This window comes from Astyanax mexicanus, chromosome 14 (genome assembly GCF_023375975.1).
Source record: "Astyanax mexicanus isolate ESR-SI-001 chromosome 14, AstMex3_surface, whole genome shotgun sequence".
Taxonomy (NCBI): Eukaryota; Metazoa; Chordata; class Actinopteri; order Characiformes; family Acestrorhamphidae; genus Astyanax; species Astyanax mexicanus.
The window spans coordinates 15,209,510-15,223,940 of NC_064421.1; the positions used below are offsets into that span (position 1 = coordinate 15,209,510).

At 39.4% G+C, this 14,431-nt stretch overlaps 1 protein-coding gene across 1 annotated transcript in view; it reads left to right on the forward strand.

The window, feature by feature from the left end:
• Positions 1 to 14,431, forward strand: part of aqr (aquarius intron-binding spliceosomal factor) — a 62,492-nt gene that overhangs the window by 12,184 nt on the left and 35,877 nt on the right. Inside the window, exons 15-21 of the mRNA XM_022673071.2 lie at positions 1,227 to 1,329; positions 3,499 to 3,619; positions 4,559 to 4,700; positions 5,310 to 5,488; positions 6,823 to 6,990; positions 13,382 to 13,551; positions 14,080 to 14,321. Coding sequence (XP_022528792.1) covers positions 1,227 to 1,329; positions 3,499 to 3,619; positions 4,559 to 4,700; positions 5,310 to 5,488; positions 6,823 to 6,990; positions 13,382 to 13,551; positions 14,080 to 14,321 — 1,125 coding nt within the window. The remainder of the gene's footprint in view (positions 1 to 1,226; positions 1,330 to 3,498; positions 3,620 to 4,558; positions 4,701 to 5,309; positions 5,489 to 6,822; positions 6,991 to 13,381; positions 13,552 to 14,079; positions 14,322 to 14,431) is intronic.

A 14,431-nucleotide genomic window follows, 5' to 3' on the forward strand; every position in this document is an offset into this window, starting at 1 on the left:
ATATATATATATATATATACATATATACATATTTTTTTGTTATACCCGTAACCAAAACAGGACATTTTAACATGCTTTTATTTAGGTTTGGAATAATTACAGTTTTAATATGCATTATATGACTGCACAATATATCAGATCACATTTCACAACCTCAACAGAAATCCTACAACAGAAATCCGGTTGTAGTATAAAGAATCAGACAAAACATATCACAAAGAACATAGAACCCCCAGTGAGTGATGGCGGCAAAATCTCCCTCAGAGCTGGTGGAAGAAAGCCTTACACATAATGGGGGACTGATCCTTCTCTGGCCGGGCTAAAAGTCATTATACATTCACATACGTTTAATACACGTAGATGAAATTGTCATTGCAGTGTGAGCCATATGCAGTACTACGTTTCATTTAATACACAAAAAATCCAGAATCCTCATTTTGTACCCTGGTTCTATCTTCCCAAATTCATTTATTTTACTCTTATTTGTAATACACAAATTACATTATTATCAGTATATGTTAGATTGTGGCGTTATGGAAAAAAAAATTGTTGTTGTTGTTGTTTTCCAGAGGTTTGTAGAGACCACACGTCCATTGTGGACATTCTTGGCAGTTTTTCTGTGGGTTTAATTTATTTTTATATCAATATCAGAATAAGTTAAGTAATATATGGTGATATAAATGCTTGGACACATCGTCCAGCCCTACTTTTATTTAACTTCATAGAATAGGCGAAAATCTTCCCTGGACAGTGGAGACAGTTACTCCAACAAAAGCCAGACAACATTTTTTTAAATACTCTTGATTGAAGAAGAATCAAAGAAAGTGCAGGATAAAGATATGTTGTTACTCTGTGGTTACTTTAATATATGGTTACTCAGTGGTTGCCTATAATTGAATGCAGTTTTTTGTATGATTTTTTTTTTTTATATATATATATATATATATATATATATAGCTCAAGAAAGACAAATTATTTAGTATTGTCTGCATTAGCTGATGTAGCATTCCTCACAGTTAATGTCACTAATGACCTTACACGACAGCCAAGAGTCCTGGAACACCCTTCAGGATTTTTCTAATTCACGTTTATTGATGCTGATCTGTTTCTTTGCTGATTTTGCAGAATTTTAAAACAGCATGCATACTTTCATACATACTTGCATACATACATGGTGCTTCAAGTGTTCTTAAACCAATATGGGTTTTGTCTTTATCTTCCTGCAGTCCCAATACCCTCCACAGAGTGGCATCATACCTGTGCCTTTTGCCGGAGCTTCCAGAAGAACAGGATACCTCCTACGACAAAGAGTTACTACTGGAGCTTCTGGTAGGTTTCAAAGCAAAGCCATTCATCATTTTGTCTAACAGTCAGGAATTGTCCATCTTGCTAACAGTAGCTTCTCAGCTAAAACCCCACTGCTTTAATAATGCTGCTTTTTTTCTGGCATTCTAAAAAGCCATTAATTTATGATGTTGACCTTGAAATGCAGATTAAGCTCTCTTTGTTGCCTCCTCATTTTTGAAATCCAATTAGGGTTTCTCGTTGACTGAATTGTCCAGTAAGTGCACTATGTGGTACATGGCCGGAGGTTCCTGGCAGGCCTCTTCTGATTGCCCCATTAACTTCCTCATGGCATATCCTCTCCAGCGCCTCACACAGCCACATAAGATGCCCTCTCATTGTGGTCTTCAGCAGAGCACCTCTGTCTTGCTTTGCCTGTAATTACGCTCTCCAGATCTCCTCCGAAGGTTCAGGAGAGACTCCACCATAATTAACTAGCAACATTGTTGGAGCCAATGTCAGTCCACTAATTTAAGTGGCCTGGGTTGCCCACAGCAACTGAAATCTCAAAAGATTAGGCCTTCGTTATATGCATGTGCTGCAGGCTACAGTGGAGCCAGAGCAGGTCACACATGAGATAAAGCACTTAATTAAGCTTTGAAAGGATAAGCTTCCCCACCGTACTCCCTGATTAATTCATTGTATTTTATAAAAGCAATGAACCAGTGGTTCAGCTACCATGCAGTGCTTTGTTGTATTGGTTAAGTTATACAATATTTCTATTCATCTTTCGAATATGTACACAATAGATTTACACTCAGTACCCCTTTAATTATAAATGCTTACCTTTTAGGAAGGTGATTCTGGTGTAAAGTTAGACTGTAACTGTTTGTTGTAGTCACTCTCTAGGCCTTTGTCAGTTATGTTAATTAAACTGAATTTAAAGATTCAATTTAATCTGGCAATCAGAAAATGTCTTGGGTTTCAGTGATAGTTTTGACTACATTGACATTCAGTTGCAAAATAAGAGAAAAACTTTGTTTTTGAATTGCAGCTTATTTAAAATTTTTCTTATTTTAACAAGATATTTGACACTATATGGATTTTTAAAAAATAATTATTTCTTCCTATTCGTTTTTTTAAATCAAGCTTGTAAAGCACAATTTTCATATTTAATTTTAATCCTGTGGACCATTTAACATCTACAGACTATTTTGGTATAGTGTCTGTAGTAGTTTTATCTGTGAAAATCTCAGAGCTCAGTGTTAGCGTTTGAATACATTAACAGTGGGTTGATATTCATAACTTGGAATGTTCTTACTCTGTGCTGCTGCTGCTGCTGTTTTTATTTTAGCAGTGTGTTCAGCTTAAGGCTGAGTGTGAGAGAGATAGAATTTGAAGTGGAAGAGTGTTACCTGGGATTCTGTACTCAGTGCTCAGCAGGCACAGCTTCACACTTCCTCGTTTCTCACTTTTTCGTTTCATCTTTCAGACTGCAGGAGCACACACACCACACCCACTTTTTCACTGCAATGTCTTTTCTTTAACAGTCACTGACAGAGACAGAATGTACTTTTTTAAAAATTCCATAGAAATGACTGGACATCTAGTGAATGTGGTCAGTGTTTATTAAAAGGGCCTAAAAGTCAATATTAAACTCAGCCCTCTACAATTTTATCATAACATACAAATAACATTGTATTAATGGATAGAGGATCAGCTGTTTAAGCTTCAAATAGCAAAATTGGCCTTGTTTTCTCTGAGTGACTAGATGATGCCCACTCTTTTTTTAATCACTCTTGTGTGTTTTTAAACAGAAAGGCATCTGTTAGCTGATGTATTAGAGCTGGACATCTAGTCATTTTCATTCAACTGTGTTTGCTGACTAGAGTGGCTGCACTGGAAGCAATTTGAAAGGATGTGGTGGCTGACTTCATATGTATCAGAGGTGGCCTAATTAATAAAAGTAAATAAATAGTAAATACATTAAATGTAAACAAAAAAAAATAATTAAAGTATCACTGATAAGCCCCAGAGCTGTTCATTCTCCCCTGCTGTCTGTGACTGTCACAGACCTGTGTTGTGTAGAGTGAGAGGGAGGGGGATCAGCGCAGGACGGACCTTCTGGGAGCAGGTCTTTCATTAACCCAATTTTTCTCTCTCCCGCACACTCGCACTGTCTCTCACTCTCTCGATCTCTCGCTGTATGCACAGGTGTCTCGCCATGAGCGGAGAATCTCCCAGATTGAGCAACTTAACCAGATGCCTCTTTATCCAACTGAGAAGATTATCTGGGATGAGAACATCGTCCCCACTGAGTACTACTCAGGCGAAGGTCAGCCTCCCACCTTTCAACTGCGTTTCCTGTTACCAAAGTTAAATCAGTTTTATTTACTTTGTAAAGTTATACTTGCATCTATAATCCTTTAGACTTTGGTGTGCATCACTGCATGCATAAATAGTTTACCAGTCTAAACAAGGCACATTTGAATTCATTAAGAATTGACCATTTAAAGACTAATCCAAAATAAATTAAAATAATTTAGTTTATTTTTGCTGCTGTGTTCTTGCACCTTCTGGGATACACTAGGCACAATTCATTTTTATTGTTGAAAGCTTCGAGTCTGAAGCGTGGAAATATTTTACAGTGGAACATAAAAACACACCATAATATATGTGGTTCTAGTGCTTTGACTGGGTATGAGCTGGTTACCTCCAGACATTTGTTTGGTTTCAATTGTTTTAGCCCATGACACCAAACCATGTTGTGGGCATTACACTCCCACTAAGTTTTCACTCTGTATTTATTTCTGGTTAGAAATAGCTTTTGGATCAATTATGTTATATTTAATAATATTTTTTTGTTTGGTATTCCAGGACTGAACCAGATGTGCAATATGAGAGAAGTAGACTAATGAACACATGCTACTGAAGGCACTGAGTTCTTATCAATAGAGTTTGTGTAGATGAGGACCTCAGTCAGACCCTGCTGGTGTCTAATTGCAGTTTGATTTCCAGTTGTGATATTACGATTTTATTTTAGGTCAAAGAAATGTCCAGAATAAAGATGTGCACCAGATGTGCAATTTGAGAGTAGTCGACTAATGAACATATGCTACAGAGTCTCAGTTGAGTTGTAGCACCTTTTCAATACAGGAACTGTTTATGAATTTAGGTTAGAATGATTATTTTTGATAAGCCAAGTCTCAACTTGAATGTACTGAAAATGTTTGTTTGATTGAACGAAATAAAATATGATTATCTTTATATGCAGGTTGTTTAGCACTCCCAAAGCTGAATCTGCAGTTCCTGACCCTTCACGATTACCTGTTGAGAAACTTCAATCTTTTTCGCCTGGAGTCTACTTATGAGATCAGACAGGACATAGAAGATATAGTGTTCCGAATGAAGCCATGGTAAGTGATCACATATGCCATTAACCCATTTGCTCTTATAATGCCACCACTATGTTTAACAGTTTAACACTTATATGCATGTATACCAAAAAGTGCATTATTTTACCTATTATAGATGTGTGTTGTGCATTCATTCTACCTAAAAAAAAAAGTTTCAGAGAACTTATTGAAACCTATAACTGTAGTAAACTGTGTGATTACCCAGTTCCACACAATATCCAGAGATTCCAGAAGGTTGCATAAGAAATGTATTTAATATAAAACAGAAAAGCATCTTCCTCCCTGTGTGTTGTGACATTAGTGATGTTGACAAGTGATCTGATGCATTCTTTTTGGCATAGCCTGCCTGGCTGATCTTGACAAGGTCATTGCTGATGACAGTAACAGTAGTTCAGTTTGGTCTGTTTGAGAAGAGTGAAAGGCACTGGGTTATTATCAATAGGTAGGCAGTGTGTGATGGAACTTCAGAGTTTGTGAAGAAGGGGAGACAGAGGACCTCAGTCACACCCTGCTGTTGTCTGATTGCAGTTTGATTTCCAGTGGTGTGATTACGATTTGATTTTAGGTTGGAGAAATGTCCGGACTAAAGCTGCTTCTGGTCTCTTGCAGGCAATCAGAGTATGGCGGGGCCGTGTTCGGTGGATGGGCCAGGATGGCACAGACTATTGTGTCCTTTTCCATTGTGGAAGTGGCCAAGCCTAACATTGGGGAAAACTGGCCTGCTCGAGTCCGTGCTGATGTTACTGTGAACCTCAATGTACAAGAACACATCAAAAATGAGTGGGAAGGTGAGTGTGTCTGTGAGTCATGGAATGACGGAGACAAAAAAACACACACACTTCTCTTGAAGTGGTTGACTGATCAAACTGGTAAATCATTTGTGTTCCATTTTACCCCCCTAGCCTGTTTTGCTCAGTAAACCACATCTATGACCTTGGTTTCTTTAGTGTCCTTTGTAGCATTAATTATTGGTTGTTGACTTCATAGTGTTACTCATGCGCTTGTCATCATGTGTCAGAGCTTCTTGTCCAGTCATTCACATTAGTTGGGTCATTACATGAGTGTATTGGTACAGTGAAGTAGGTCTGTAAAAATAAATATCACACAGTATTGTGAGGTAGTTTGCGATACTGTATGGATTCTCACAAATCCAGTATCCGATTTTTATTTCACACTTTCAACCCATTGTTCGCATTTTGCGGTTTCTGAGCTAACAATAGTTGCTGTATTCTAAGGTCGCTTTTCTACTGCAGGGGATACTGATTTCATACACATGTAACTGTGTCATTCCTTGTGCAAAACAGTAAAAATTGTTATAATAAAAAAATACTTACTAATTTTGTTTTTATAGTTTGTACAAGGAAAACATTTTTTTATTCAGGTGTTAGGTGCATTTTTCCACAATCCTTTTTAAATATAAAGAATCCCTTGTAAGTAACATCTGGAAATATGTTTGTGACAGTGTTTTCTATAAATACATTGTAAATATCAAAACATTAGCAAAACTGTGCTTAAATTATCACAATATATTACAATATTTTGAGTCACCGTCTTGTCGTATGGCCAGATTCTTGCTGATGCACAGCCTTACAGTAAATGCAAAATGTGTGGGGGCACATACAAGGATTGTTGAGTACAGTGTTCTGTTGTAAATTAGTATGCAACTGATCCAGTCCTATGGGACTACCTACTAAAGGATGTCTTGCTCTGCATTAATGAATAAATTTACTATTAAATTTAGTATTAATCAGGCTCCCATCTCTCATTACATTAAACAATATTGCTCCGAGTCATGTGATACTGTGAGTTCCCAGGTGCACTATATCAGTACAATGTAATATCTCCTCTACGCCCAGCTCTTCGATGCCTTTTCTTTATAGCCATGCTCTCTATCCTCCTCTTTGCCTAAGAGGTGAGATTTGCAGTGTGAGAGAGTGGGAGCCCACCTCCCTCCTTCTTTCTGGCTGCATAATTAGAGCCTTCATGTTTAAAAGATCAGCATGTGCTGACGGGGTGCTTTCTGTTTTCTGCTTCTCTTTCTGTCTCTCTCTCTCTCTCTCTCTCTCTCTCTCTCTCTCTCTCTCCATCTCTCTCTCTCAATCTCTCTCCTCCCTCTCTACAGGTCTGCGGAAGCACGACGTTTGCTTTCTAATCACTGTGCGGCCCAACCTGCCCTACGGCACACGCTTTGACCGAAGGCAGCCCTTTGTGGAGCAAACAGGCCTGGTGTATGTGAGGGGCTGCGAGGTGCAAGGCATGCTGGATGATAAGGGCCGGGTCATTGAGGAAGGTAGGTCTTTCCCTGCCCCATACTGTGTAACTACCCGACTTGAAACAAATATATCAAAGTTCTCAAAAAATACACCAGTTCACTGTGTGTTCACATTTCATCAGCTCCACTGAGCATATAGGAACACTTTGTAGCTTTATAATTACAGGCTGTGGTCCATCTGTTTCTCCTAGGGATGCACTAAAATGAGAATTTGTGGGCAAAACCAAACAGTGTTTTATGATTTAAATAACCTAAATGCATTTTATCCTGCTTTTCATGCAATTTCGAAATATTTATCGGACAGCTAACATTTTTTTAACATACCACTCTAGTTACAATTTGATCACATTCTACTATACTTACTTGACTGAACAATATCCTATTCAACATCCTATACGCTTCAGTGGAGAGAGCCGCTGCATGCCACAGTGCACGCTGGGTTGCGTTGCATTGAATGCAGCCCCGCCCTGGCGAAAAAGTTCAGCAGAGCTCAACTTTATTCAAATGAATCCGGCCGCCGCGCTGCGTCCAGTCGTTCAGACACAACAGGCTGCAACTTCACATGCATACGAGCCTCACACACAGAACAGCTGCCTTTCAACCACAGAAGAGAAGCTAAAAATACATATATACACTACCGTTCAAAAGTTTGGGGTCACATTGAAACGTCCTTATTTTTTAAGGAAAAGCACTGTACTTTTTTCAATGAAGATAACTTTAAACTAGTCCTAACTTTAAACAAATACACTCTGTACATTGCTAATGTGGTAAATGACTATTCTAGCTGCAAATGTCTTTTCACTGGTTTTCACTCCAGTGTTCTAATGGTACAATGTGTTTGCTCATTGGCTCAGAAGGCTAATTGATGATTAGAAAACCCTTGTGTAATCATGTTCACACACCTGAAAACAGTCTAGCTCATTACAGAAGCTACAAAGCTGACCTTCCTTTGAGCAGATTGAGTTTCTGGAGCATCACATTTGTGGGGTCAATTAAACGCTCAAAATGGCCAGAAAAAGAGAACTTTCATCTGAAACTCGACAGTCTATTCTTGTTCTTAGAAATGAAGGCTATTCCATGCGAGAAATTGCTAAGAAATTGAAGATTTCCTACAACGGTGTGTACTACTCCCTTCAGAGGACAGCACAAACAGGCTCTAACCAGAGTAGAAAAAGAAGTGGGAGGCCGCGTTGCACAACTAAGCAAGAAGATAAGTACATTAGAGTCTCTAGTTTGAGAAACAGACGCCTCACAGGTCCCCAACTGGCATCTTCATTAAATAGTACCCGCAAAACTCCAGTGTCAACATCTACAGTGAAGAGGCGGCTGCGGGATTTTGGGCTTCAGGGCAGAGTGGCAAAGAAAAAGCCATATCTGAGACTGGCTAATAAAAGAAAAAGATTAAGATGGGCAAAAGAACACAGACATTGGACAGAGGAAGACTGGGGAAAAAAGTGTTGTGGACGGATGAATCCAAGTTTGAGGTGTTTGGATCACAAAGAAGAACGTTTGTGAGACGCAGAACAAATGAAAAGATGCTGGAAGAATGCCTGACGCCATCTGTTAAGCATGGTGGAGGTAATGTGATGGTCTGGGGTTGCTTTGGTGCTGGTAAGGTGGGATATTTGTAGAGGGTAAAAGGGATTCTGAATAAGGAAGGCTATCACTCCATTTTGCAACGCCATGCCATACCCAGTGGACAGCGCCTGATCGGAGCCAATTTTGTCCTACAACAGGACAATGACCCTAAACACACCTCCAAATTGTGCAAGAACTATTTACAGCAGAAGCAGGCAGCTGGTATTCTATTGGTAATGGAGTGGCCAGCGCAGTCACCAGATCTGAACCCCATTGAGCTGTTGCGGGAGCAGCTTGACCGTATGGTACGCCAGAAGTGCCCATCCAACCAATCCAACTTGTGGGAGCTGCTTCTAGAAGTGTGGGGTGCAATTTCTCCAGCTTACCTCAACAAATTAACAGCTTGAATGCCAAAGGTGTGCAATGCTGTAATTGCTGCAAATGGAGGATTCTTTGATGAAAGCTACCACCACAACCCTACACACACCACCACCATGTCAGCGTCACTGCAGTGATGAAAATAACAGACCAACCAAATCATATCTGCTCTGTGGTGGTCCTGTGGAGTCCCGACTGTTGAAGAGCAAGGTGAAATAAGGTTAAACCGCTGTCTGTCACTATAGAATTATAGGCTCAGTGGAGCTAAAAAATATAAATATATAAATAAATAAAAAATGGACCGTGAGTAAAGAAACAAAGGTAACGTTAATACTATGTATTTTTTTTTTTAAATCCACGTATTATAAAAACAACTTATTTAAAATTAAAATAAAATTAAAATAGTTTGTCCAATTACATTTGAGCCTGTGAAATAAAGGGATTATGTAAGAGGGCTTATGGTTAATTCAATATATTGTTTTTATCTAAATCCCATTTAAATCCATTGACATTGTACAGAGGCAAAACTACAAAATATTTCCTGATTGTATAGGTCTTTTCTGCAGCACACTGTGATCAAAACATCTAGCTTCTACTTCTAAAATACTACATGCTAGAGTCAGTTGTGTCTCAGTCTCAGATGAAATGCTCCATGACTGTGCCTTGCTGTTGAAGTGTTGTTTGTTTTTTGTTTTTTTTTTTCTTCAGATTTTATTGAATTATTTAGTAGTTGTTTATGCCTTTGAGTGGGAAGGGGATTCTTCCATTGTAAAATAATGTTTTTCAATGAGACAATATGTTTAAACCCCCTTGGGGAGTAGCACGCTTGGTATCCGAGAATATCCTGTATTCTGTAAATCCCCAGCAGCGAGGGTTTTAGACTTACAGTTGTGGTCAAAAGTTTACATACACTTGTAAAAAAACATAATGTTATGGCTGTCTTGAGTTTTCAATAAGTTCTACAACTCTTATTTTTCTGTGATAGAGTGATCGGAACACATACATGTTTGTCACAAAAAACAGTCATAAAATTTGGTTCTTTCATAAATTTATTATGGGTCTGCTGAAAATGTCACCAAATCTGCTGGGACAAAAATATACATACAGCAACAAAATTTGTCAATTTTGGTGATGTAGCGAGTTGTGTCAATCAAATTATCTTCATGTCATGGCCTCTTCACTTCTTGTAAGTGATTCTGATTGACTACAGCTGTTGACTTCTCATGAGCCCATTTAAATAGGGCTCATTTGACCCAGTGATTAGACTCAGCTACAAAAGCTACAATGGGAAAGTCAAAGGAACTCAGTGTGGATCTGAAAAAGCGAATTATTGACTTGAACAAGTCAGGGAAGTCACTTGGAGCCATTTCAAAGCAGCTACAGGTCCCAAGAGCAACTGTGCAGACAATTATACGCAAGTATAAAGTGCATGGAACAGTTGTGTCACTGCCACGATCAGGAAGAAAACGCAAGCTATCACATGCTGCCGAGAGGAGATTGGTCAGGATGGTCAAGAGTCAACCAAGAATCACCAAGAAGCAGGTCTGCAAGGATTTGGAAGCTGATGGAACACAGGTGTCAGTCTCCACAGTCAAGCGTGTTTTACATCGCCATGGACTGAGAGGCTGCCGTGCAAGAAAGAAGCCCTTGCTCCAGAAAAGGCACCTTAAGACTCGGCTGAAGTTTGCTGCTGATCACATGGACAAAGATAAAACCTTCTGGAGGAAAGTTCTCTGGTCAGACGAAACAAAAATTGAGCTGTTTGGCCACAACACCCAGCAATATGTTTGGAGGAGAAAAGGTGAGGCCTTTAATCCCAGGAACACCATGCCTACTGTCAAGCATGGTGGTGGTAGTATTATGCTCTGGGGATGTTTTGCTGCCAGTGGAACTGGTTCTTTGCAGAAAGTAAATGGGATAATGAAGAAGGAGGATTACCTCCAAATTCTGCAGGAAAACTTAAAACCATCAGCCCGAAGGTTGGGTCTTGGGCGCAGTTGGGTGTTCCAACAAGACAATGACCCAAAACACACATCAAAAGTGGTAAAGGAATGGCTAAACCAGGCTAGAATTAAGGTTTTAGAATGGCCTTCCCAAAGTCCTGACTTAAACCCCATTGAGAACATGTGGACAGTGCTAAAGAAACGGGTTCATGCAAGAAAACCATCACATTTAGCTGAACTGCACCAATTCTGTCAAGAAGAGTGGTCAAACATTCGACCTGAAGCTTGCCAGGAGCTTGTGGATGGCTACCAAAAGCGCCTAGTTGCCGTGAAAATGGCCAAGGGACATGTAACCAAATACTAATGTTGCTGTATGTATATTTTTGACCCAGCAGATTTGGTGACATTTTCAGCAGACCCATAATAAATTTATGAAAGAACCAAATTTTATGACTGTTTTTTGTGACAAACATGTATGTGTTCCGATCACTCTATCACAGAAAAATAAGAGTTGTAGAACTTATTGAAAACTCAAGACAGCCATAACATTATGTTTTTTTACAAGTGTATGTAAACTTTTGACCACAACTGTACTTGCTCACTCAGGGATTTTTTGTTGTTAATAGGGATTTGCTGCAGTGATGCCTAAATACTGATGACATGTTGAAGCAATCACCCTCATTCTGTCACACTGCTTTTGCCAGTTTCTGTCCAATTAAGACTGTTCAGTGAAAAACAGGGACATTTCTGGCACATTTCCGTAGGTGTGTGCCTACAGTAGGGATATGCTGCATGATTGAGTGGTCAGCGGAGAAAATATGACAGTAAACTGCAATGGTATTGTTTGTTTATTAGGAATGCTTTTTGCACATTCAGTCAGGGTTTCCAAGCTGTTTTTTGTGTAAATAGCTCTCAATTTGTTGCATAGTGCCCTATACGGATGGTGATAGTTGTACTTAATACAAATTTATCACCCATTCACACAGAATAAGAATGATGAGACTGGCTGTCATACCAATTATATACTTATACATTTAAAAATACTTGTTTCCTATTTATAGTAAAAATAAAATGTATGTAGGTTTTGCAGCTATATGTTCATAACACACAGACAGGTTATAGGCTACACTATACAATGACTTATTTAAAGTTGCCTGGTGAGACTCCTCTTTTGGATTTGAACCTTGTAAGTTGTTTAACATCTGAGGTTCGTTGCAGATTTAAACAATCTGAAATATCTGTGCCATGAATGCCACCGCAATGGCCTCTGTACCTCATAAATCCACAACAGCTCCCTCTGAATATTTACCCATATTACTTGCTTGGGTTTAATATAACCTGAGGTCATTTTTATCGCTTGAATTACAGAAGGTCCAAAAGGTGCCAGACGTACTGACAGGCAGTGTGTGGTTCCTAAAAGTGATTGACATCACTGAGATGTCTGACATTAATTATATGTGTAAGCTCACCTCCATAGGTGAAATTAATAAAGCCCAGAATAAGACTCAAGTCACAATGTAAAGCAGCTTTTTTGCTCCCTTTTCCTTTCAGCGCAGGCAGTTTTATGATCGTAATGTCAGGCTCACCTGCACTTATCTCAGTTTAAGCGTTTAGTCCTGTCGTCAGAACATGTGTCTTTACCCATAGCAGCTCTCTGCCCTCTCTTGCTGATCTTATCCTATTAAAATTGCAGGCTCAGTCTCTGTAAGAGGCAGCTACTGCAACAAACAGACACCTATTAATGTTTCAGATGCCTAGAGGGGTTGGCCACGCTTGAGCAAAACTCTTCCCAAATTGCACGCAGCATACAGCATGTGAAAATATCTGGATCCTGCTACTGATGGCTGCTGAATGTAGACATGTATTAGTGCCCCATAATGAGGGAAATTCAGCACCAGATTCAGCTCCCTGTCCAGGCATCCGTTGTACTGTAATTCTTCTTTAGTGGTTCCTCACCACTGATCAGTGTACCAAACATAAGCTTCTCTTATATGACTGTGGGTTGTCAGTAGGTGGGCACATTAATCCAACTTCAAAAATAAAGTAGTTTTGTAGCTCAGGAGACTCCTTTAGAACACAAACATTGCCAGTTCACAATCAGCAGCCGGAGTCTGAGAGAACACAGAGGAGAAGATGAAACTCTCTTCCACCATCCAGCTGTGATGCTGGCTGGCATAGTCATCTGTTGGCTGGCATAGTCATCTGTTGGCTGATGGATCAGAGCTTAGAGTCTGGTGCTTTTCTCGAGCGCGTTGGCTACCTATTGATGCTGCATTTGCACCTTCGAAAAAAGTTTAAAAGAGGCAGTGGCTCGCTTCACATCTGTCGAAATAATAGTGCAATTGTCCTTTCCTTCCTAGTATCAGTAGAATCACAAGTAATGGAGAGTTCTAGTGTGCATTAAATGACTAATCTCAACTGGTCTGCTAACAAAACCAGTAATACTCATTTGGTCATCACCGTTCCTTTGTTCTGGTATGCTTCAAATAATGTTTTGTGGTTAACTCTAGGTCCTGATCCAAAGCCAAAGCTGAGAGGGGACACAAGAACTTTCCGGGTGTGGCTGGACCCCAATCAGTACCAGCAGGACATGACCAGCTTGATCCAGACTGGTGCAGAAGACCCCTATGAAACCTTCAACGTCATAATGAGACGCAAGCCCAAAGAGAACAACTTCAAGGTCAGTCTAAACATCTTGCTTATGGAACATTACCAGTTTAGCAGGGCTTTTATGATATTGCCCATTCATTAGGAGCAACTATGATTCAGTTATAAAATCATTTGGACAGTTAATCATTTTATTTTCTGCTGTTGCTATATTTCTAACTACATGAGATGAGAGATGAGCATGGCATGCACACTAATGGAAATGCAATAAAATAGAGTAAATCAATTTTGCACTGTCTTGATATGCAGAACAGACTTTACAAATGTGAGTTAAAAAGGATGCTAAAATGGAAATGCATGGCTCATTAGATTATCACAACCATAAGAGTGCTGTTAGCTTTACGGTTATTTCTGATAAGTACAGGCACATCTCAAGGGTGGTCATTGAAGCCTGTTTTGCCCACTCATGCTATAAGGGTTTTCTCTTTTACTTTCATTTTGTCCATCTTTATGTTTTTTTTTGTTTGTTTGTTTTTTTTGTTTTTAATGTGTTTTGTCTAAAGTTAAAACTATTTGACTCTGTGTATTCTTTCTCTCACAGGCTGTTCTGGAGACCATTCGTAATTTGATGAACACTGAGTGTGTTGTCCCCGATTGGCTGCATGACATCATTCTGGGATATGGTGATCCGGGGAGTGCCCATTACTCCAAGATGCCCAATCAGATCTCATCTCTGGACTTCAATGATACCTTCCTGTCCATTGATCACCTTAAGTCCTGTTTTCCAGGTTGCACAGTGAAGGTCACTGAGGAAGACCCAGCTCGACAGGTCCCTCCATTCAGGTCAGAAATACAGTACCCTCTGTTGCACATTGGCAACTGCTTTCCTGCGATTTGTCCTTCAAATCTTTTTTTTAAAGTGCAGCTTCAAATATGTAGAACCATCTTGTAGT